Raw genomic sequence first — 25,080 nt, forward strand, 5'->3', positions numbered from 1 at the left:
TTTTATTTGCAAACACATATACATCAAAATAACAGAACGTAAATTTAGCAAACTGAGAAATTGTAAAAAATACATTCACAAGACATGTACCAAAAATTACATGCAGAGACTGATTGACATACAGACAGAAATAAAAGCTGCTTGACTTACAGTACAGGCCAACTCTGAACTTTTGAGACCCCCACACAACACAGATGTACTGTAAAGGCAACCAGAAAAGCTCGCTTGAATAAAAAACAGACCCGTCTGCTCTCACCAGAGAAGGTACTGCGAGGAGAATGATTGTGATGCTTTATTAGGGCTTTGATGCCTCCCGGCCAGGTATTGCAGAGCCCAGAGTCCAGTGTCGCCACAATCTGCAACTGAGTAAATATAAGCACAACTATGAGGGAGTTGTAAAAGAAATCCACATTGAGCCATTTTAGTGATTGTAGTTCATACAGATCGAATAATAAAATTCTTTTAACTAATTAATCTGAGTTAAAATTCTCTTATTTACAGTATCATCCTTTTTGCTTTACCAAATTACTTTGTGCCATCTTGATTTTTCAGAAGTATCCAGTGATCAGCATGGTCCTAACATCAATAAAATAGCTGAAGACACACAGTACGAGCATGAGATGGCATACAACGTTCTAGAAAATCTACCAAATGTTTCTGCCAGTAGAGAGTTGGGTAACTGGGACTCTTGGAATTAGAAACATGGTCCTGCTTTAGGTTTGGGATGCTAAGAGCTGTTATATGTATAGATCACCCTTTACAAAACATTCTCAGGTCTGATTTGCCCATTTTGGAAGATAGCTTTAGCATGAATTGTTTGAGAATTGCAAATTTGTCTTTAAATCCAGTCTTTGTAATACAGCAACAACCAATGGTAGACAGCTTGTAAAAACATTCCCTGTCCTGAGAAGAAAAGTTTCAAATGCATATATAAATTAAAATTCCTTAATACCTTTTCTTTTGTCATCGTCATCATGTCATATTGGTCACCACAAAAAACGACATTTATAAAACCATAAAAACATAATTTGATCGCCCAACCTCGCTCCTACAAGAGCTCAAGTTTTGTGTGTAATGAATGAGTCTCAAAATGGAGCATCTGACTATGAGAGTTACTGTGACAACATTCATGGCAAAAAAAAAGTAGTATCTAGCTGAAACTGGGTGGTGTACAGGGGATCACAGTGGAACTGTCCAGAAACAATGTACATGTACACATATATACATGTACATAAACAGACTTCACAGAACAGCAGAAAACCTTAACATTAAGCCTGTGAGATGCTTGTCGTATAAGGCATTTAAGGTGGTTCTGCAGACAAAGAACATCACAGTTCAGAAGATTATGCAGCAATACAACAACATGTAAATGGGGCCTGAGTCACCAAGTCTTTCTGCCATCTGCAAACTTGCTCATTTTTCACACATGGACTCTGTATGTGAAGATTGTTACAGGTTTGCATTATATTTAGGTGTTTATTTTAAAAAAACAAAAAAACAACAAAATACAGATTGCTTAGTGAGTCAGACCCTCAGTGAGCCCAATATTTACATCCAATTAATGCAACAGAGGTATGAAACACAATTTAATATGTACATGTAAATACATTTAAAAAATGACAACTCTGATCAATTTTTCTGTGCCCTGTGAATTTGAAATATTTTGTGGATGAACAATAATATGACGACATTTTCTCATGTGCATAATAACATTTTAGGAAACACAACTACAGGCTCAGCTCCAAATGCACTAAAGCATTCTGCTCATTGGCTATTAAGTCGATAAAGCCCCTATATAGTTTCCCATTTGTAAAGTAGCTCAAGTCAAATCTAGAGCACCTCAAAAAAGGTCTTACCCTACTTCATACAAACTAATGACATCATCAATAAAGTTAAAGCGCACTTTAGTAAAGCCAAATAAAAAAGACGGTTGACAGCACGAGTGCTAAAATCTGAGGCCTATCAGTAACGACAGTACCAATGCATATGTGAACTGTAACGACACCGTGCTGTTTTACCGAACTATGATGTGCGTGAATAAATGACTTCTTTCATGCCTCACAGAGCACATTTTACAAATCAAAAATGATTTGTAAAATGTGCATAGTTCACATACCTTTCAGAGACCAATGATTAGAGACCATAAACTGCAAGTGCTCCATGTATCACTGACACCAATTACCATGGACATGATGACATTAGTACATGAGTCTAACTGAACTGTGGGGGTGTATTTACTTTGCTGAATACAGAGGATGAACAGGGTGATGGGGGGGAGAAAACACACACACACTACCTTTATACACACAAACATACCACACAGACAGTGCATTGTTTCACCTGCTGTACCCTCTTGCTTTTATCTAGTGCAGCTTGACGAGATTGTAGAAGAATACCAAGTAGCAATGCTGGGGGGGCGTGCCCCAAAGCAAGAGATGGGTGGTTTAAAGTCACAGTCGCAGTTAAGGTCAACATCAAGGTCACTGCAGTGATGCCAGTCTATTTCACTCCTCAGTCGCATCCCTGGCTCTGTCCCAGCTTCCATCCGAGATGCAGAGGATGGAATGTCACGAAGCTAAATTGCTCTCAGCCTCCATTTGCTGCATCCGTCAAACACTGACTGGGTTTATTAAGTTCCTTCCAATCCCTTTCACCTTTCAGCAGTCAGACAGTGCGGAAATCTCCTTTTGGCTATGCTAAGGTGTTTGTGTTTGCTATGTGTGTGTGTGTGTGTGTGTGTGTGTGTGTGTGTGTGTGTGTGTGTGTGTGTGTGTGTGTGTGTGTGTGTGTGTGTGTGTGTGTGTCTGTGTGTCTGTGTGTCTGTGTGTCTGTGTGTGCGCGCTTGTGTTGATCTGTCGTCCCTTTCACAGAGTTTTCTGATGCCCGTTGGCCGAGAGCTTCCCTGATTCAGGGTCCGTGGGGCTGTTTGACAGTTGCAATTTATCCAGACCTGGGCAGGAGGAGATAAGAGAGAGAAATCTCATTAAAAAGCCTCCGACTTTCACTTAGACAGAGGTATTGATGTGCTTTTTTCCCCCTCAGTCCTTCTGTCTGACATTTTCTAACCCTATCCCACCCCGTGTATCAAACATCCAAGGCCTGTCACCACAGGCCTTTGAGACTAGCCCCATCCTCTGTCACATGTCAGTCCCGCAGCACACTGGATCTAGCTGCAATTTCTTCCATTTTGTCACTTCAGGTCATGCTGTCTGACAGAAATAAACACTGTCTCCCTCCAAAGCCACAGTGTAGGTCTGTGCTGTCAAACAGCACAGTGTTTCAGACCAAACCTTTGTGGAGTCAAAATTAGGATGAAATTGAGTAGTCAAAGTCTTACAACAAAATAGATTTCTTTATAGTCTACACAAAATCCATCCTATCAAAGGGATATACTGTTTGTTAAACATTGAAGGACAATGAAAGAATATGTGGTTCACTCTGGAAATGGTATTTTGTAGTATATTAAAAAGGGACTTAAAAAGCCTCAGGATACATGAATAACAAATTAACAGATAAATTTACCTAAGGCCTTTAGGAGCTCTTCCCGTACTGCTGAGGTGAATTTTCTCACCAGACAAAGTGTTGTCACGACTGCAAACAGCATGTTGTAAGAAAAGACAATGTAAAAATTTCCTAGCCAATTAAATCTCCCAAAGTCTCCCAAGAGATCAAATCTGGTGATGCCTGTGAAGAGAGAGACAACAAATAACTGGGTTAGAGAGCAAGTTGACGCGCGTTATTTCTTACATAGGACTATTACAATGCAATTGCTAGCTGGGTTTGAACTGTAATAATTCTCATAAAAAGGTGTGATAACTGAGAATAATTTCCCCTAGACACAGGAAGTTCATTTTGTCAGGTACCTCCTTGGCGAGGTAAGTATTGCGTTCATAAGTGAGATTCTTCCCAGCAAAAGCCAGGGACAATTTAGGAGTTTTCTCTGCAGGCTCTCGAGGCACTTTGGAGAGTGTCTCTCTTCATTGGTCCAGCTCTTTCAACAAGTACAAAAGCTACATCTGAAAGAAGGGCTTACATACAAAAAAAACAAACAAACACATTTTCATGTGTGTTATATTATAAATAAAAAGAAAAAAAAAAAAAAAAAAAAAAAAAAAAAAAAATTAGTTACCCTTTATGTAACTGATTATAAGGTTGTTTAACCTGTTGGATCCAAGACCAGCCCTATGGGATTCATGTCCATTTTTTTTCTCTTGTAAAAAGTTTCAATTTGTGATTCAAAAAAGAAAGCCACTCCCAAGTCTTCCATAGAATCAAAGTCACCTGTACACTCATCTACCTGAGCCAGCCACTGAGCTAAAGATACATCTAATTCAAGCAATAAACCCACAATCGTGAAAGTTTCTGTGAAGCTGAGGGGTTGAACAATTTTTAGCAGATTTCAACCCAAGAATCAAAAGATAACTCTTACAAGCAACCTCTAACTGATATTTCCAGTATATGTAATATCTAGGTTATGTATCTTATTTTTCTAGAGACAGAAACCAATCCATTCAGACTTACACAAACATCACTGCACCGCAAAACCTATGCTTATTTCCATCACTTGACTGTGTCTTGGTTAGGAGTACTGTATTGTAAGGACTGTTCCCCATGGAATATGAAAGAATGGGTGACTAAGTATAGCAGCAAAGGTGGTATGCAGGTGGACTTCATCTCTCTCCCAGGACCTTCAGACAGAGATAGCAGTTTCTCCTGCAGGCTCCTCTTTAACCCTATGCACCACAATAACTTCCTATTCGGTCATCTTTATGCTCAAATGACATTCGGATGTGTCAGACTGAAGAAGCCCTGGTCTCTGGACACTGGACTTCTCCTCTAACATCTTCACAACCTCTGTCGTCAATTAGATTGGGCAATCGATTCACTGTCTTGTGAGATGTATTTACAGCCACAGTAAGCAGTTTGCAAGCATCAAGGACCTTTAACAAAATTGCCTGTGAAGAGACAGGGAGAGAGATGATGGAGACCCCAGTCGATAAAGCTTGCCACTGCGGTCTGGCCAAATTAATTTCTAATGCCAAATGTTTTTGATCTTGGTTTGGTAATTTGAGAAAATCAATTGGGGTTAAAATGATTCTTGGCATTTGAAATGTCAGGGGTACAGTCGCAGAGTTGGAGACATTAGCATGCAGCTGGCCATGCATCCAAAATGCATATCTGATTCATCAGGATTATATGGCACAGCGAGATTCTTTTTTTTCCCCTGTATGTGAACCAAAGTTAAGATTGTCATTCTTTAACGATTAAAAAAATAATAATAATAAAATAAATAAATAAATCACTACAGGAAAGCACGTATCCATCACCCATTATTTTTAAAATGAGTTACAAGCCATTATATCAAAAAAAAAATTAACATGGTGTTGTGTCCCGGCGATGTAGGGGTTTAACACACTGATCAGGTAATGGCAGCATCCCCTGTTTGCATCCAGCCGGGCACCATCGTTGCATCTGCCATCATTTCCTGTCAGCTCTCTACAGTATGAATGCTAATGAATGCCCACCAAAAAACAGAAGAACCAACCCGTTTGAAAAAAAAAGTATTTCGGTGATAGTATTTTTTAACTATATAAATAGTATTGTTTCACCATGCAATACATACAACTTTTGTTACAATCCAAGCTAAATACAGTAACAGTATGACATCCATGTGTGATAATATACTAACTATAACTAGGTGATACTGTCAGATGGTGGGTGGGATGATTAACTGCGATAAATACTGCGTTCCCAAAATAACACTATTTAAGATTCTGGACTTTTTAAAATTCAGGAAATTTCAACTATTTCTATTAATATATATTCTCCTACATCTGCTCCGTTTTTCACTAAGAACCAACGAGGCCTAGAATTTTTGTCAAAGGAAATGGCTCCCAAAAGAAAAAGATTGTTCACTGGGACAGAAACATTGTTATTTTGTCTGTGGTGACCATAGATAACCATTGATCACGCATTTATTAAATTATCAGCACAGTCAGCTGATTTTCTCTTTTGCTTTAATAAAAATAATGTCCTGGGTTCCCTAGTCTGAAGTTCAACTTTGTATTTGAGACAGACAGAAACAAGACGAGTTTCTGTTTAAACACCATTAGTTTGTTCCACAAATTTCAAAAGATACATTATAACTAAAAGTTATAAAGTTCAGCAACATAAAACATCCTTTCAATTGGGAGTTTCCAAACAACCATTACCTGTGTGGGAATCGGTTGATATTTGGTTTAACACTATTTGTCACTACATTGTTATAACAGGCAGAATTCAGCATACTGTTGTGTTGTAAACGGTTCCTCATTCTCTGGTACATTGCATGTTTCCCACACGGACACACCAACGTGCACAAAAAACACCTCACATCAACACACAAAACCCTTTCTTGTCTCGTAACATCTCACTTCGTCACACTCAACTCTCCATGTCTTTTTTTTTTTTCCCTTTGCTGGGAGGCCTTTTTTCTTTAACTCTGTCTCATGCATTTTATTCCTTTTCATCTATTCAGTGTCACAAAGCAGAACCTGTTGATATTTTGTAAAGCTCCCAATGAGTCACTGTATGCTTGCTCCGTCCCATTCTCCCACTCTGTTGGTCTCTCTCACACACACTCACACATACACACACACACAGAGTAGTGCTATTTGAACAGCTGTGCTCTGCACTCTGCATGTTTATTAGTGCCATTGTGATGGTGCTACTCCTGTCATTTTTACCCCTTCTCCCTGCACTCCTTTCTAATGTCACTATGGGAAACTATAGGAGAATTCAACTTGCTAACCCTAATGGTCTGGTGTTGGTGGTGGTAGTGAATGCGGCTGTGGGGGAGGAGCATTTATTCTTTCTGGTCATTATGACACATCTGAAAAGTCAGTTCAACCTATATATTTCTTAAAGAAATAGTTTGACATTCTGGGAAATATGCTTATTCTCTTTCTTCCTGAGAGTTAGATGAGAAAATTAGTACCACTGTCATTTCCACAAACTATAAAGCTACATCCACATGCTGGTAGCTTAGTTTAGCATGAAGAATGGAAACAGGAGGAAACAGCTGGCTCGTTGCCAAAGTATAAAATAAAATCCACCTACCGGATCCTGTAAAGCTCATAAATTAACATTTTATCTTGTTTGTTTAATCTGTACAAAAACTAAAAATGTATAAACAACAAGTTGCAATTTTATGGTGGGTTATGTGCAGGATTTCTTGGCCAGGCACAGTGACTTTAGTTCTTGTTTGGTCTTTCCTCAATTTTTGTTCATAATAAAAAAAAAAAACAAGATATAACTTGTTTATTTGTGATCTGTTAGGTGGATTTTGTTACATTGAGAGGGAGCCAGGCTAGCTGGTTCCCCGTTTCCAGTCTTTATGCGAACCGGCTGCTGACTAGCTTCATATTTAGTGGACAGGTACTGGATTGTTATCAATCTTCTATTCTAACTTAGCAAGAAAGTGAGAAACCCTATTTCCCAAAATGCTGATCTATTGCTTTGAACACTTTATCTGTGCACACTAGGTGTGAATTAGGAAATGAGCACGCCCATAACATCTAATACAGGCAGAAGAAACACATTCCTGTACTCACCTAGAGTTCTGGACATCACTGGCAGGGCTGAACTCAGGACCAAGATTGACACACAGCAACCAATGATCTAAATCAAAATCAGAACAGATAATCAAACTAGAAATACTCAAGATCATAACATACAGTTTTCAAAGGAGGAAAACTATGAGAATTGGGAGGAAAAAGCACCAATTAAGCCAACAAATTCAGCCATGACATGCTCACATATATACACACACACACCACTTGATGTTAAATTGGTTCCACATATTGTACAATTAGTACCTCTGAAGTTGCTCATTACCGGTTTCTCTCCATTGTCCTTTCAAGTCCTTTCACCCGAGCGTCATGGCTAGTTAACAAGCTTCAACATTCCCAAACTCATTACCAAGTGAATAGGTACCACTATGGGCCAAATACAGCACACATCCTCCACCTCCCACCCCCCCTAAAAAACAAAAAACAAAAAACAAACAAACAAACAAAAAAAAAAAAACTCCACTCTCCCTCTGATGTACAAGAAAGGGGCTTGCACTTTGCCAGTGTTTGCGCAACCCACAAACAAATATTGGACAGATCAACTAAAGCCATTGAGGGGGCCCTGAGGAGAACATTAGGAGAAGTAGGAGTTTGGATTAGGGAGGAAGGCGGGGGAGAGAAGGGGAATAAGAGGAAAGAGGAAAGAAACACAGGGGGTCCCAAACACATCCGCACCTTAGGAACAATCTCAGCACTCTTTCCCCCACTTCACCCCACCCCCTGTCCTTCCATCCTATATTTACCGTTGTCATGGTTGTGTCATCCTTCCTGGGAGTGAGTCCCTGAAAGACACGCAGGCTGTAGAAGCCAACGACGGACGACACCATCAAGTAGCTGTCGGGCAAATCAATCAAGGACCAACACTTCTCTGCTGGTAGCAAAGCAGCATCATTGAGTTGTCTTTTAAAGTATCCCAAGTCTGCACCTTTTCATCTATGATAAAAGGTGACGAAACAGCAGAACATGTCTTCCGGAAGTTGTCTGGCTGACCTATGTCCCTGATAAACAAAGCTGGCTGGACAATGTTGCTTTTGGCCATAAAGCATGCTGCTCTGGCCACAGACCGGGGGGGGGGGGGGGGTCACTAAAAGGATACAACATGAGGATGATCTCCAGCACTGCCTGAGCCACGCCAAATGTGGACAGAGAGGTGTTTCCAATGCCTCGGTCCTGGAAGATGGAGATACAGACAGAAAACTGGGTTATCCAATCCTTTATAAAACACATCACAAATATAAACAAGAAAATGGGAAACAACAGCACTGCGAGCAGTTGCACACAAATGCAATTACAGAAATCCCGCAAAATAAGTACACGGTACATGAAGAATTTCCCCACTTGAAGAAGACAGAATCAAATTGGCTAAGTAATGAATGGAACAAGATGAAAGAGTCTATTTTCAAATCACTGTCGATCATACAATATGTGAACAGGTGTTCAAACAAAAACGGCACATTGCTTACGGTAAGAAGAGTGTACAGGCTGAAAGCACGCCAAAAACATAAAAACAATGAAATAAATACTTCAGCAAACATACTAAGCATACCCCCTTCCACACCCCCAAGCCCCTTTTGAAACCAGAGCAGGAGAAAGGCATAAATCTACATACGCTTCACATACCGAGCATCTGTGTTGTCAATTGATTAGTATTTGCTTTCGTTGGACTTGGAATCAGTATTGATCCTCCAAAGGATCACTGTGTTGTATGGGGCATGTACAGTACTATACATTATGTCCACAAGTAAGAAGTTACCAAACTGCTCCCGGTAAGGTTAGAAATCTATTATTTGTAGGTTTTTGATTTTATTATATTTCTTCTTACCCACCTTGAGTGTCCTTATCTTGATTTGTTTTGTTAAAGAGCCTGAAGAAAAAAGGAAAGCCTGGCAGGTTGTTTCATGCCTTTTTATGCAACTGTCATCCCTGGGAGCTTACTGCAGAGCCATGGTGCAGTGCTCTTTTTCTCTTACACAGGGAATTAGCAGACAGCATCTGATGTCATTTATTAATGGCGGGTGGGCGAGCATGCATTAAGATTGTGTGTGTGTGTGTGTGTGTGTGTGTGTGTGTGCGAATGTGTGCGCACTTGCATACGTGTGTATGCGTGTAAAGAGGACAGCTAGCTTTCACAGTACGCCTCCTTTCAACTCCTTACTTCTTTTCATTCCAGTAGCGGGAAGGGTGATGGAGTGTATGTTTGTATGCGTCAAAGAGACGGAGGGTTATATTCATCTGTGCTGCCTGCCACGGCTCAGTCAGCAGACACGTTGTATTTGTTGCTTGTAAGATTAACGCCATACAATGCGTGCGCATTGGAAAGGTTGTCTGGGCTTCTTATACACACATGCAGAGCTACATATCACGTTGTGAGCATTTGAACTGAGGTTGGTCCTCTAAGTAATGGTATCTTTTCTTAATTTGCTTTATTTTAACGTACAAAAACAAGGCATATATTTTTTTCTAGGGATACATATTCTTACCAAGAGATATTCTTATACTTTTTATCTACCTTTTACAATGCTAAAAATCTTTCTCAATCCCAATCCCTCCTAAACCTTATCCACTTGCCCACTTAATAATTGGAACAGACATAAAAACACAGTAAATATAATATATAGAAGGTGCTATTAGCTTTACGTACATAGTTCTGGCAGTGCTTGTGTTAGTGCAACCACCTTACAGAAAATGCATCTGTTCTTAGCTTAAGTCTTGCAGTTTTGAGACATTGGTAACCCTTACTTTCCACTGGGCTATGGCCTTGACCAAAAGACTGCCATCATATGACAAAGATAATACCGCATGGCAAAAGAAAAAGCACACACCAGTGAAAACACCCAAAATGCATTCACTGCCAGTGCCACTTGTAAGCATTTGCGCTTATGTGCTTTATCTTACAAAGTATAGCCTATTAAAAGACTGAATGATATTATTTTAGTAATTTGTAGCTCTAATTGTAGAGGTTGGAAGTTTTACTTTTCCCTACTGTACACCATATTTTCATAGACACATTCATCTATTGATTTATAAATTTTGTCATGGATGTCTGAATTAAAAATGGGAGGGATTCCAAAAGGCACATTATCACATACTGTTAGCTCCAATACCACCATATTGTGGCTTTTTCTTCATTCATTTGAGTAATTAAAGCTCTGAATCGGGCAATCTATTCTTTTAGCCATAGCAGTTTCATGTCTGTAATTCTATTTTATCTTGCCATAAAAATGTCATCATACTGTAGAGTATTGTAGTCCCACTGGTACACATTCACTCTCCCTTTAAAACCATCTTGTCAAATTGTCACTTACTTCAAGAATGAATTTCCCATAATTAGTTTTATTATTGCAAAGTGACAGAATTGATGACAATCTTGACATATCTCAACTGCAATGGACTTACACCTTGCTAACCTCAAGAATCATTGGTATTGACTTTGATATTTATTCATTCTGTTTGCCATGGCCAGAATGGATGTGGTTGGAATACTTGTACACGTTCATACAAGTGAAAATTTGGTAAATAGTTTTGCAATGCAGTCAATCAGTATAATGTAAGTTTCCAACAGTAGTCACATTTATTTCGCTCTAAAGTGAGTGCCTTAGATAACCCCTAGGAAGAGATGTACACAGACATGGAACACAGGGTCATCAGACAAGTTGAGAGGTCGTAGTTAAGGTGCTTATGTGAGTGAAAGTCTGAAGATGCTTCTATATAAGTTTATGTGTGTTGAGAGAAGGGCAACTTTAGTGAGGTCAAAATTTCAGTCCAGACACAGCTAAATGTCCATTTTACAAATTACAGTGTCAAGTGTGGTGGCTAACCAAAGAGGAAGGTCTGCAATAACAATTTTATTGGTCCCTCTTAGTGCTGGTTCATCAAGCTGTAAAACATATGTCCTTTGACAGAGGCAGCTCCTGTTCCCCTCCTCCTCCCCCTTGTTGTTTATACAGCATCTTTGCATTCTCCTCTTCTCCATCCACCTGCTACTTCACCCTGCTCTTCCACTTCATCTTTCATTGCTCATCATCCTCCTCCACCTCCATCCTCTGCTCTGTAAAGTTGAGCAGGGCAATGCTCAGTATGCTAAGGCCTACAGGGGGATGCTTAGTTAGAAGGGAAGGCAAACATTGACAGGGCACTTCCATTGTTCTCTCCCCCCACAACAATCAGCACATCAGGGCCTCATTTGACTTTCCCACAGTCTGAGTCCCCTTGCTCCAGCAGAACTTCATCCAAACCTCAAACCAGCCACTCTCTCTACTTCTTCAAATCACTTTCTCTCCCCTGTCCTTATCTCCTTCCAGACAGTGTGCAGGTAACTTCGAGGGATTTTCTGTGCTAGAGGGAAGGAGCTTTAGAGCTGGAGGGCAGGGTTAACAGGTGGATAGATGCATACAATATCGGTATTGATTGTTTGGAAGATGAGACCCCCCCTCCCTTATCCTTGTAGTACTTTGAGATCAGAGGTGTGGCTTCCATCCAGCTCAACAAACACGTAAACCATTTAGTGGGGCCACAGTGTCAGGGAGGACAGCTTCAAGCAGCATGACAAGTGTAATTTGGGGGATTTTCTGCAACCTTCATGCCAAAGAAAACATCTCTGCTCAATAAAATAATTGGAATGTTGAGGGCAGCTCTGTCAGTTGCCCGCAAGACGTGAAATGAAATGAGGGAGAAATAGGATACATTATGTTGCCCCCTCTCAGACAAGAATGCAGCCACAAAAACACACATGCTCAAGCACATGCACGCACGCACCTCTGTCACTGCAGATGAGAAGAGATAAGGAGAGCTTAAAACACATTGCATGTTAGCCAGAGATGTGAATCTCTGAGAGCCATTCCACACTCAGTCTGCCAGTAGAGCCCTTCACCTGGCCCTGTCTGCCTTTGCAGGAGGGAGGAAAAGCAGCTTATTCATCCACTGTGATCTTGAGACACGCAGCTAGCTCACTGAATCTGCACACTGCTGTGAAATGACTTTCAATGAGCTTCCAAAACAAAACCAGAGGCACAAGGTTGGGGCCTGATTAACATCTGGCCGGGCCTTTTCTTCCAGCATGCACCTGAGCATATCTGGAATTTGACTTATGTCTCAGCCAGGAACATGGCAGGTCTGACAGGCAGGCTCTTCTGCAGTTTACATTCTGGGCGTGTGATTGTGTTTGTGTCAGGGGGGTAAAAAAGTACTTCAGTTAGACAGTAGGCTTACTGTGGATCCCTTGGGCATGGCAGTCTCATCCACTAGAAGATAGAGGATATTCAGTGCCACCATAAGAACTGAGATTGTCTGCAGACATAGAGGAAGATAAAGATTTGTTTACACATGGTATAATTATAAAAAGATTGATCAAATCCTCAAAGTATCCGGCATCACGATATAATTGAATTGTAGGGGCCTTGCTGATCCTTAAGTATGGTAATGCATAATAACCATCTTGTGATTGTTAACTGCTCCAACATTAAGCTTCTCAAAACCCGAACAATGTGGGGGTTGTTTGATTCACGTGCCATGCGTCTCACATGGCTTCTCTGCCTTATCTAACAATATCAGACTGCATAAATAGTATTCCCACACTATAATCTATTGAAAATCACAGTTGTTGCAGGTGGCTATTCAGCATTGTCTTAAACAGCTATTAAACAAAAGTGGTTTCCACACCCAGACACTGTGGGAAAACTGTAAGAGGATGGGGTTTGAGGTGCACTGTTAGTCAGGCCACCAGCCAGGCTGTATACGCCATGAGTAAACAGTTAAGGCTTAATGATAGGTCAGTCTCAGCACTCACCGTTCCTGTGAGCAGGCTCAGCATCACTATGGGATACAACAAGTTCTTCTCCCAACCTGATGCTTTCTTTCTTCTCTCTGAGAGGAAATGAGAGTTAGACAATGTGTGAGGTTATTTGTCTTCAGAAATATATGTGGAACCAGCTTTTTAGAAGCAGGTTTCAATGATGAGCTAAACTACTCCATTACAAACAACTCTCAACGAGTAAACACTGGTTAATAAATATTTTCATCAAAGACAACCATTTAAACCTCCATCCTCTGGCTTTATTTACAAGGTTTGTACAGCTTGGTTTGATAAAACATATCGCGAGTATGTACTAAACACAATTCCCCCTCATCATCTCTCAATGTTCCCCACCCGGTAATACCTGTTTCATAACCTTCAATTATTATGCTCTTCCTCTTTAATTAGCCACACTAATCATCGCCTTAATTAATGGAAACACTAATAAATCCTGGATAAAAAGAAATGCAGCAAAATTAATTCTGTGATTTATATTTTGGTCAGAATTTGTGTGTGCATGTGGTGGGCAACTAATGTGTCTCATTCTTCCAAGCTAGATGAAAAAAATTCCTCTTATTTCCACAGCTCATCAGTCATGTTTGTAGACAGTGATGAGAGCCTGTAGACCACATGCACCATGTCTTCTGTTATGGACATCCACGGTCCTCTTACAATGTGCATCTCACTGCCCTCTAGTCCTTACCATATTGACTTTCTTTCTCTATTTCCAACCATGTCAGTCCTCCTTATTCTCAAAGTGCACCCACCCTGCCTGCCCGAGAAGTTTGCCAAGTGCACTTTATATGCACCATCCTTCTAAATTAATGACATCACTAAAAGGCTTGCTACAATATAAAGTTTGCATCTTGTCCAATATACTAAGTGCCTTTGTGCACTCCTCCCCCCACCCTGCTCCCCAAAAGGCTCAAGCCTCATTTATAATATCCTAAAATGGATGGAAAATTATCAGGCAGTTCTGGTCAAAGTCCAAATTTAGAAATGAAGCAGACAGAGAGAAAGCAGAGGCCTGTCAGCAATATGCAAAAAAGCTAACTTCTTTGGCATATATTTCCATGACAATTCAAGGTTTTAAGACAAAATGTATCAGACCTGTCACATAATACAAATACTTACCCAATTTATTTCTCTGATTTCTAATATTGTCCAATTCTTTGTTGAGCTGGTGAGCAAAGCTCCCTCGAGTATAAGTATGTGAAGATGATCCTGGGGAAATAGAAATCATTGAAATTAATCAAATTTGTTTCATGATTAGATGTTGTCGAAGAGTTGTAACTAACAGTTATTTTCATTATTGATTTATCTGACTAACTATTTTTTTCAAATAATCAATTAATTGTTAAGTCTATAAAAACAGTCCAAAACCAAAAGATATTCTTTTTTTGGGGGGGGATTAAACAACCATAATAATTATTCTATTATCAAAATAGCCAAAAGAGCCATTTTTTTGTGAGTTGAATAATTCTTTCAGCTCTAATGTTGTTTAAAAAGATAAGATACTAAAGCGCCAATTTTTTAGTGTGATATGTATACTGTATCTGCCAGACCACTTAAGAAACTCTTTATTCAGTTGGAAAATACTATATTCAGAAATTTCTTATAGACCAAATTAGAAAAAAATAGAAGTTTATATCCCAATTAAAAGGACATTAACTTCTCACTATTTTCCACTTACCTTAGCATATGGTATATGATTAATCTTAATTAAGCAATCCCATCAAAACAAGTAATCCTGCTCAGAACATAACAATGTGATTTCAAACAAGTAAAAATAATCTCTTGTGTCAGGAGCTGTCTAGCACATGCCACAACGGGTTGAGTGGGCTAGAGAAGACAGCAAGGGATTCTCCAGGAAAACCACAAGGCCAGCTCATTTAAGGCTCATTTATCTATTTTACTCTGTTTACCTTCCAGCTTGACGCACTAGTGTAGAGGCCCCTCAGAGCCAAAGTAGAAGAGTATCCATTTGCATCCCCTGGGGTGATTGGCAGATCAAGACCAATTAGTTCAGTGTTACACTGTTACTAGCGTGCAATAAAAATACCATCTTTCATCTTTGTTACAAGAGTGAAGGACCAATCACTTTGATCAAACCTTTTTCTTCCCTCTGTCATTACGACACGCCCTGTCTGGATGGGTTGAAGTTGGGAAAAGAGGTGAGATAAACGGGGAGAGAGAGTTAACAGTCTTGTCTGTGCCCTCGCAGATACCTGTCCTAGGATCTAAGCAGGGGGAAGTTTGAACCCTCGGAGCAAATGCAGTCACAACACAACCGGAAATGTCAGGGACAGTTCAACAGCTCTTTTTCTCCAGAGACGAACTGAACACTCTGCCTAAGGGTAGCCAAATCTGCTAAGGCACAAGTGAACTAATCTATCACCGATGTGAAAAACATATCCAAACATGTCATCCAGAACAGATAAATCATTGATCAAATGAAAAGTAGATTCTTAACAGCAATGAAAAATAGTAGATCTAACTAAAGACAAAGAAAGATATCATCACTTGTTCCAAGCAGAAGGGTAAAATGGTGAGAAATGCAACTGCAGTATCTTCAATGACATCATTCCAAACTGAAGTTAAATATATCCTTCTCCTGCTGGCAGCATCAGGTAAAAGACTGAGTTACAGCGAGGCAGAGATGCTGAGTGAGGCTTCTGGCAGCCAGGAAGGCCCGGAGTAATTCAACGTATCCTCTCCAACCTTCACCACAGTCGAAAAATTACGTCATCTACAAATATGCTAAACACCACGCTGAGACAACAGAGGCACTGGCAAGGTCATTGTGCCGCATAGCATCTGGACAGGCACTCTGTTGCTCTGATATCAGCAGATCAGGGTCTTGAAAGGGCAGTGTGGACAAGTATGGTTGCCACATTGCCTGTGCTGCAGTATATTCGTGGACTATAGGTATTACATTGTAATTTTGAGCCAAATTACCCGTTGAAATCATACATAAAATAGTAATTTAACTGGGTACAGCTGGCAGGCATTAGGTATAAGCCCCTTTTACCCCTATAGCCTGAATTCTTCAAAAAACGTACATAACAAGTTTCTTCCAGCAGGAATTATTCATCTCAAAGAGACTTTACTAGGTTAACGTCTTGGGGCTAGAGTGATCTCAAATACCTCTCATGTTCCATCTAACCATCTTTAGAGGAAGCATTGTTTATTATTAATCTTCTTGAAGTACTGAGTTAAAACTTTGCAATGAGGCCATAAAGAACTGCACCTGATCAGAAGCTGGTACTCTGGCGTTTGATGTGAAGTGAAAATCCTTCACATTATCATGCCGTCTCAGCCTGTTTGTTGTTTATGTTTGAGAAGCTGGAAATACCAAATTTTAGTATTTTTGCTTGGAACTTGAATTATGATCCATTGTGATGATGATTAATGAGTTATCCAAATTGTTGCCAAGTCATTTTATGTCAATCAACTAATCAATTAATTGACTATTCGTTTCAGATCCAATAACAAATTACCTTTTCTGTCTGGAACATCTACAAATTTTGTAAACCTTAGTCTAAACACATTTAAAACCAGGGGTGCACAATTGCAAAATTCAAAGATTGTTGTCTCATAAGTTGAGTGTTTTCAGAGTATCTAGAGGTTTGAGGGGCATGTCTTTAAGCATTGTACTCATTAGGTTCATCATGCTCTTGAAAAAGAAAACAGGCACACGTCCAGTCAGCCAGTTTAAGCCACAACCTTCTGATCTGCAAGATTTAAAACGTCAACAATGTCATTACAAATGGGCAATTGCATGTAAAGGGAGTACAACAAAGGCACAGACGTGTAAATAAACATAGATGTATCAACTGATGTGGCTCAACCGTCCACATCTACAAACACAAACCAGCTAAGAGGATAATCTGTTCTAGGAGCTGGATGCAGAGAGAACGCAGGTGAAGCAAGAAGACAGCATTGCTCACCTCTGGAGTGTGTCCTGTGAACTGTTCCTGAACTGCCTTCTACTCAGCGCTCTCAGCAGATCAAAGGAACACCACTCTAGCCTTCAGTTTCACCTACGTGTGAGCATGGACGTTGAGTGTGTGCATGTACATGTAGTGTCTGCATAGAAACATTCATGTCAACATCCTCCTTTGCCTTTAATTCCCCACATCTTTAACAGCAGCTCGGCATCAGTGTACACATGGAGATGTTGACCACTGTTATTTTTTTTGCCTCACAGTGACTTGTATAGATCAAACAGTCTTGCGGATGATAAGGAACAGATTACAATTATTCTATCATTTAGTTCAAAGCATTGCAGTGTGGAATGAGCCCTAAGGAACCATACGCTTAGATGGTAGTCTATGGAAGTGGGCAGCGTAGCATTCAAAAACAAGTGTTATCAGGGAATGATCTCCCTTACCTCCCTGGTTTGAAAGGACGCTCATCCTCTTCATTTACTCGCATCTGTACACTTGGTTGCGTGCTTGAGTTAATATTAAAGTAGGTTTTGGAACGTGGCCTAAATACTTCCTGCTTTTTGAGATTATTCAACGTCAAACAAGGAATTTGGGAACACAGAGGAGTGGACATGAAAAGGAAATGCAGGCTAAAAAAAATAACATCTTCACCTTCCTTAAACTCTTTAAACGTTCCCTTTGTACCCAAGTCAGGAGAACAGCACAAGGCTCCTGGTTTCTTTTCAGAAGTCACTGAAAAGTCACTGCTCTTTAATGTCCACAGGACCAAGCCAAAACTTCTTGTAAAAGATTTAATTTCCCTTCTATTACCCAGGCTACCATTCTAGGCCTGACAGTAAATGAAGCAATCATTTTGCCTGCAGTGACAGTGGCACTGCGAGGTCTTAAATGGATCCTTAAAAACTTCCTAACCAAAAAATATGGTCCTTGCTATGGTGGATGCTTTGCTCTTAATCAGAAAGTTATGAGAGTAAGACAGTGGTAGAGAAAGGCTGGTGTCAAGTATGTGTGGATTTTTGTGAATGTCTGTCTATGTGTGCATGCGTGTGCGTGCGTGTGTTCCTGGCTGAATTTTCAATGCTAATTGATTTCAGTTTGGCATGCTCTATCACACCCGATAGGGCAGTCAACCCCTCCCCTCCCCTATAATGTGCCAACACGTCTCCCACAGACATACCGTTTAATCTCCTTTGAAGGGCTTCCTCCTGCAAATGGATGCAGTAAATCTGCTCATCCAGGTCCTCCAGGATCTGAAGGGGAGGGAGCAGAGGAGAAAGAGATGAAACGGGTTATAATTAGGCCCAAAGTGGGACTGGAGAGATGGCAGATGGGAGGATGAGTTGGTGATGTATTTGTAGTCCTCTGTCGTGAATGTATATGGCTGACTGAGATTGACATCTTTCAGAGAGGAGGAGCAAAGTGGGTTCAAGTCTGAGCTGATCTGTTCAAGTTCAACTGGCCTATCAAAGAGAACCTCTTGTTGTTAAAAAAGAAAAAGAAAAAAAGAAAATGAAATTAATACTATTCAATAAACTTTTTCTATTGACCAAACCATTTACAATCTAACCATGTATATTTAAATATTTAATCCAAATGATTACTTACTGTTGGCTTCACTAGTAACTGGCCCATGACGGTGAACATCCTCGACAATCCCACAGGAGTGCACACTACATAGCAGACAGAAAATGGTGTGATCAGCTTGTGTGTTTAAGGTGAACTAACTGATGGAAGTTAAATGGCTTACTTAGTAAAAGCAGTCCTCCCATCAAAGATATACAGGAGTAGAGGTATGGTAGGTAGAATTCCCAAAGATCTACAGAAAAAAAACAAAAAAAAAACATTAATTTTGTAAAATATACACTATAAAAAGATAGTTTTGGAGGCTGCAAGAACACTCTGCAAGAAATAGTTCCAGCATGCAACTCCAAGTAAAACCACAATTTGTCTATATTTTGATTTTTGAAGGGATTTATCAAGCAAGGTATAATTTGTTAATTTGTTAGTTTTAGAGGTGCTGGTGGGCATGTTTTTGAAGTGAGCCAAGCTATCTTTTTCTCTGATTCCAGTCTTTATGCTAAGATAAACAAATCAACCTGCAGCTCAAGCTTTATAGGTAATGCACAGTCATGAGAGGGGTGTAAATCTTCTCATCAATGCTCCATCAGAGACAAAAAACTGCATTTCCCAAATTGTCAAATTATTCCTTCACAAAAAATACGAAAAAAAAGATTTACAGTCACAAATAACACAGAATCCATAAAAAATTAAAATTAAAAAATTAAAAAAACAAAACACGTACCGTAGAGTGACTCCATACTGGCTGCGTCATTGTCAATGAGCGCGGATGCTACCCACACGATGCCCAGGATGAGCAAAGCCAGCAGGAAGAGCATCACAAAGGTCTCAAGAATACGTGCTTTAATGCCCTGAGCGTAAAAAGTGCACATAAAAGAAAGGAATCTATTTAGATATGGTTGGTATAGTTGAAATCAGTATCACAATATACACAAAGAGTTTTATATTAACACATGGTTTCATCAAAAAGCTCATTAATCAAACTGATGTTCATTGTCATGAGCTAGAAGGTGGCATTTCATACATTTTATATCCAATTTTTAAACACCAAACAAGATTTGTTTTACTAGACATCTCCTTCCTCACTCCATCCTGCCTCACTCATACTAAACAGTATCATTTCCATTCACGGCACACAAACATGACATAAACACTCCAACTGATTCCTGTGTAAAACAGCTCTTTTATACACACATATTGAAGTCTATAAAGTGGGTGTAACGGGGCTGGTGATGGCTGAGGTGAAATTAAAAAGAGGAGGGGGCGCGGGGGTGCTGTAAGGAGCATGAAGCCTGGCTGGGTCAGCTACTGTCTGCGATCAAGAGCAGGCCTCCCATCTGGGGTCGATTAGGAGCTCCCTTAGCACCACAATTGTGTCCCCGGCCAGGCCGACAAAAGGGTTTGGGGGTAATTTGGGTTTTCCGGGTCACAAACTGCTGAGTGGTTAATAAAGTCCTCCTCTACCTGTTCACACAGTCTCCATTTCCCGCCCGGCTGGAGAGCCGAGCCGTTTAGCACTGTAAGATAGATAGGCGTTCTCATACACATGTCAGGTAGGCTACCAGGCCCAGGATAACAAGGGCTCTCTGCCTTTGGAGAGCTGCTTAAATTGGGTACATATGAGCAATTTGTTACCAGCTAACATAATGGCTGTGTGGTTGCTGTTCAGTATTTGCCAACAGGTACATGAAGGGGGTCTCTCTTTGAAAGTTCCCCCTGTTAATCATGAAGCCACTTTATAGAATGGAAATGGTTTTAATTCTGCAGATTAATTGCAGACTAAATCAGACAAAGTTTTTTTCTTTCTTTTCCCCCCCAGCACAGTTTATGACCATCATCCAGACTACCTGTCCGTTAGTGTTTGTATTACAATTTGGGTCATTGTTAAGTAGCTGTCTTCTCTCCTATGCAAATTCAGTCCCTTCTAACTCACTCTTAAGCTCTCATCTCTTTTACAAGCATCTCACTGACAAAACGCATTCGTGGGTCAAAGACATATTTGGTAAGTTAACGTCTACAAAGTATCACCAACCCCTTCAGTGCATACTTTGGATATTTATACAGGGATTTAAGATTATTCCATTCTATGTCAGCGGTTGAAAATCCCCTGTAGCATCCTTTTGCTATAAGCAATCACTTGTCATCTACATGCCACAACCCTCTGTGAGTGAGTCTAGAATCTTCTACCACAACAGAGAGGAAAGTGGGCAGGGTCTGGAGTGCCCCAGTGTGGCCAAGGTGGACACTGCAGCCACTTGACAGGTAATGTTAGAGGGGGTAAGTGGGCCCTATAGAACCTTTAATCAGCTTGAAATAAACCTAAAATATCTAATATATTATGAATAAAATATAACATTAATGAATACATTACAAAGGAACCATATATGTTTCTGTACCATTACTCCATTAACAATAATGAGGATCAATATTCTAAAAATGAAACCTCAAATGTGACATGGAAATGAATTTTGCTGACAGCCTCATTCTCTTTTGTACACACTCGCATACTCTGAGTACACTAGATGGATGCAGCAATCAACCATCTCACAGCCCAACTCAACTGGGCAGTGGGGAAAACACTCAACACCACTGAATATAAAAGAGGGAGATGGAGAGCGAGAGAGAGAAATCTAGAGAAATATAGAGAGAGAACAACAGAGCGAGACTGGTGGAGGAGAGGAGTCAACGTCTGAGCGCATCTCATTCCCCTGAGGTAAAAGAGGTGAGAGAGGAATGCTTTCAGGGACTTCAGCCGCGTCCCACACGCGCTCTCTTAAGGATGCATCAGGACAAGCAGAAGCTGCAAGCAGGACGTGCGTCTGCTCAAGCGCACCAGTCCACCTTAACAAGCTGCCCATGCCATGCTGAAGGTGTATTCCCTTTAGATAGGTCTCTCAATCATTTATAAGACTCAAATCATTACCCATTCAGATCATTTAGGGCAAAGGCAATGCTTGTCACCTCCCTTACTATCATCCCTGGTTCCTGCCTTGCTGGAAGAACAATCCACAGTGTCAGACATGATTTGACTGTACAAGAGAAAGAGGACACTGAACGGAGAAGCCCGATTGGTTTCATTGATCCAGCCACATGCATGACATTGCACATTGAAAGTTCTCTCTATCATTGTCTATTCTTGCAAGGGAAAACTGAGTCCTTTGTTCCTCATCAAAAAAGTTATGAAAGGACAAATGCGTGCTTTGAAAAAAATATGGTATAAAAATAGGAAAATCCAACTAAACAATCATCAATGATCAAAGATAAAACTGTCAACTGGTGAAGTAATTGAAGAAAAAAGAAAAAGACCTCTGCCTTGGCATTCAGAGCGCCCGCTGAAAGTTTCTATTCTTGCCATTCTAAATGTGTAACTACCTCTAAATATAGCAGCTCTGAAATATTCAGCATCCCCCAATCCTCACACTGACATCGAGTGAGGGGCTGGTTAACTGCAGCTATGTTGTACAAGACTTGAGAGACTTCCAAGAAATGCATGTAGTGGCCAGAGAGGAAAGTAACCTCTTCATATGCACTACCAAACAAACATGCATGAATTTGCATACACACACACAGACAGACATACAGACAGACGAGCAGTCGAGTAAATCAACCTCCAAATCCACGCAATTGCACAAAGCTGCAGAGGGCTTGGGCAGTAACAGTTTACAAGCTTTTCGCCTAGACTGTGTTGCAGAAAAACTAAAGCACAATCTGCCACTTTCTTTGATATAGTGCTTCGACTGGTGAATCCAGCATAGAGTTCACTTCTGGAAGCCGAATGGAATAGTGGACAAGTGTGAGAGAGAGTGAGGGATCATAGAAAGAAATCAGACAAAGGAAGAGAATTAGGTGGTGCGGGAGCTTCCTAGTTGCTGCCATCAATCCTTAGCAGGTCAGCAGGCAGTGGCAGAGATCATCCCGCGGACCATCCTTCTGCTGACTGTCAGGGACGTGTGGAACAAGGGCCAAGAGTGTAATAAGTGAGGGAGGGGGCAGGGTCCTTTTTTGCACCTCAGCAAAAAGGACTGCCCTCTTTGCTAAAGACATGCCAGATGCCCAGGACCTTATTAGTGTATCCTTCAACCAGTCGGCCACAGCGCAATGACTGTGTCAAAGACAGAAAGCAGAGGAGAGGGACACTCCCCTGTAAAGCTGCAGGATGAACTTCTAAAGACTCTTAATAAGACTTCTTAATAAAGCCCCAATAACATGAGAGCATGGAAAATGATCAGCATCACGTCGTATTGTTCAAACTGTTGGGTGGGGATCGGGGTAGGGGGTTCAGTCAAGTTTTATTTGTTATCCTACAGTGATGACAGCATGTTCATATTAAGACAAGGTTACATCGAGTACACCTAGTAGCCCATCAACATAATACTCTGCCCTTCTTCCTTCTCAAAGTATTTGAGTAACTCAGTCCACACATGTGACAGAAGACGTCTTTCTTTAAAATCAGCAAAAGCAAAATATTAATCTGGTACCGAATCAGTTAAGTTTTTGCTTAGTTTAGAAAAACTGAGTCACGAAAGGAGGGGAAAAAATCCTGAGCAACTCGCTTGTTCTTTTTTAAATTCCCAGCTCGAACTAATATGTTGCCATGGTAACGAACATTGTAACCGGCAGCTTTAGGGAGACATTGTGACCTTAAAGGAAGGTATGTAAACACCACTTTATATTCTCTGGCTGGCCCTGCCCGAAAGAAGGCCTGGGAAAAATGTCTGCATGTGCAGGAGATTTGAAATAAATATCCAGGCCCCATTGTGGAGCTCCAACAAAGAGGAGTATCTTAGTAACACCACACGGGTTTGCTTGGCGAGACGTTTTCTATCTCCCCTGCCCCTCCCCTCCCCTCCCCTCCCTCCACAATAAACACACTTCTCATCATCGGCGGGTTAGGGCTTAGGATGAGATTGATGAGGAGTTTCTTTAACTACCAGATGAAACCTGTTGGCCCTTTGCTAGGTCAGTCAGGGGGTCAGACTCGTTCCAACTCGTTTCAGGATCAAACACATTTCAATACTATGGGTAAGACCAAAAGACTATTCAATGCAAAGCACACTTTCTGCAATTTATATGGTTTCTTTACAAAAAACCTATATCTAGGGAAAAACATAAAAACATTAAAACTAATTGGAAATTTTGCATACTTTTCATCATACTAAATTTACAATAATTTAGCTAGAGATAACAAACATCTGAGCGTCAGTGCAAAGAAAGTAAGATTAGACGACACAAGAAATAGACCAGGTAGTTGTCAGTTAAAACTTTTTTTTTTTTTAAATCGCTGACCTGTTTTTGAGTAAATATAGCTTCAAGATATCATACTCATCATGTATAATTGTTGAACTAATTTAAGTGCCTTTATATAAAGTTTGAACAAAGGCTTGTGCTGATGTCTTCACAGTCTTTGTCAGAATATGCTGGTCATCTACATAAGGATAACACCGATGGCTCTCATCAATATAATGCCATCTACTGGTGGTGTGGAGACAACATAACAGATCAGTGACAGAAGTGCTATGGTGGGACATATAAGCCTCAAAAGTGGACACATTTTTCTCCATCCCAATGCACTCAAAACATCCCAAGAAAGAAGTACTTCATTTAGAATACTGCTATATATACACACAAGATGCAAAGCCACAAATACATCATGGCACAGAGGTTTCTTAACAGGATCAGAACCTAAAAACCTGAACCACACAAAGACCTTTAGTGGCCTCAGTGATGCAGATCTTCTGCAAAGATTTCAGAACACAGCCGTAAAGTGGGAGACATTTTACAGCAGCAAATAAAGCCAGATCATAACATCTGACATTAAGACCCTAAGTCACTATGATTCATCCACAATTTGGACAATTTGTTAAACAATGAATCATTCAGGTGAAAGAGCCTCTGAAGCATGAAGAGTTCACCCCCCCCCCCGAGAGAAAAAAAAAAACAAAAAAACATCCACATTTCCATCTTTATTCTGGTGACGTCTTTTAGTACATCGTCAAAAGAAAACACAGCCACATGAAAAGGCTGACTTACAACGTTAGCAGTGAAATTCATCATTCACTTCATTTCCGCAGTCAAAAGGACCTCATAGTGCCATAACATTCGCCCAGGAGGTTAAAATGCCACATTAAACCTTATGACATTGTGGTCTAAT

The 25,080-nt window shown here is 40.4% G+C and overlaps 1 protein-coding gene across 1 annotated transcript in view; it reads right to left on the bottom strand.

The window, feature by feature from the left end:
- Nucleotides 1–20: 20 nt before the first annotated feature.
- lmbr1 (limb development membrane protein 1) overlaps nt 21–25,080 on the bottom strand; it is a 34,329-nt gene continuing 9,269 nt past the window's right edge. Inside the window, exons 6-17 of the mRNA XM_040126577.1 lie at nt 19,654–19,780; nt 19,099–19,167; nt 18,957–19,021; nt 18,529–18,601; nt 14,536–14,625; nt 13,396–13,472; nt 12,819–12,896; nt 8,707–8,780; nt 8,354–8,444; nt 7,593–7,659; nt 3,523–3,684; nt 21–2,950 (exon numbers count right to left, since the gene is read on the bottom strand). Of these exons, the coding sequence (XP_039982511.1) occupies nt 2,865–2,950; nt 3,523–3,684; nt 7,593–7,659; nt 8,354–8,444; nt 8,707–8,780; nt 12,819–12,896; nt 13,396–13,472; nt 14,536–14,625; nt 18,529–18,601; nt 18,957–19,021; nt 19,099–19,167; nt 19,654–19,780 (1,059 nt within the window). The 3' untranslated portion in view covers nt 21–2,864. The remainder of the gene's footprint in view (nt 2,951–3,522; nt 3,685–7,592; nt 7,660–8,353; nt 8,445–8,706; nt 8,781–12,818; nt 12,897–13,395; nt 13,473–14,535; nt 14,626–18,528; nt 18,602–18,956; nt 19,022–19,098; nt 19,168–19,653; nt 19,781–25,080) is intronic.

Source organism: Xiphias gladius, chromosome 5, assembly GCF_016859285.1.
Source record: "Xiphias gladius isolate SHS-SW01 ecotype Sanya breed wild chromosome 5, ASM1685928v1, whole genome shotgun sequence".
Classification (NCBI taxonomy): Eukaryota; Metazoa; Chordata; class Actinopteri; order Istiophoriformes; family Xiphiidae; genus Xiphias; species Xiphias gladius.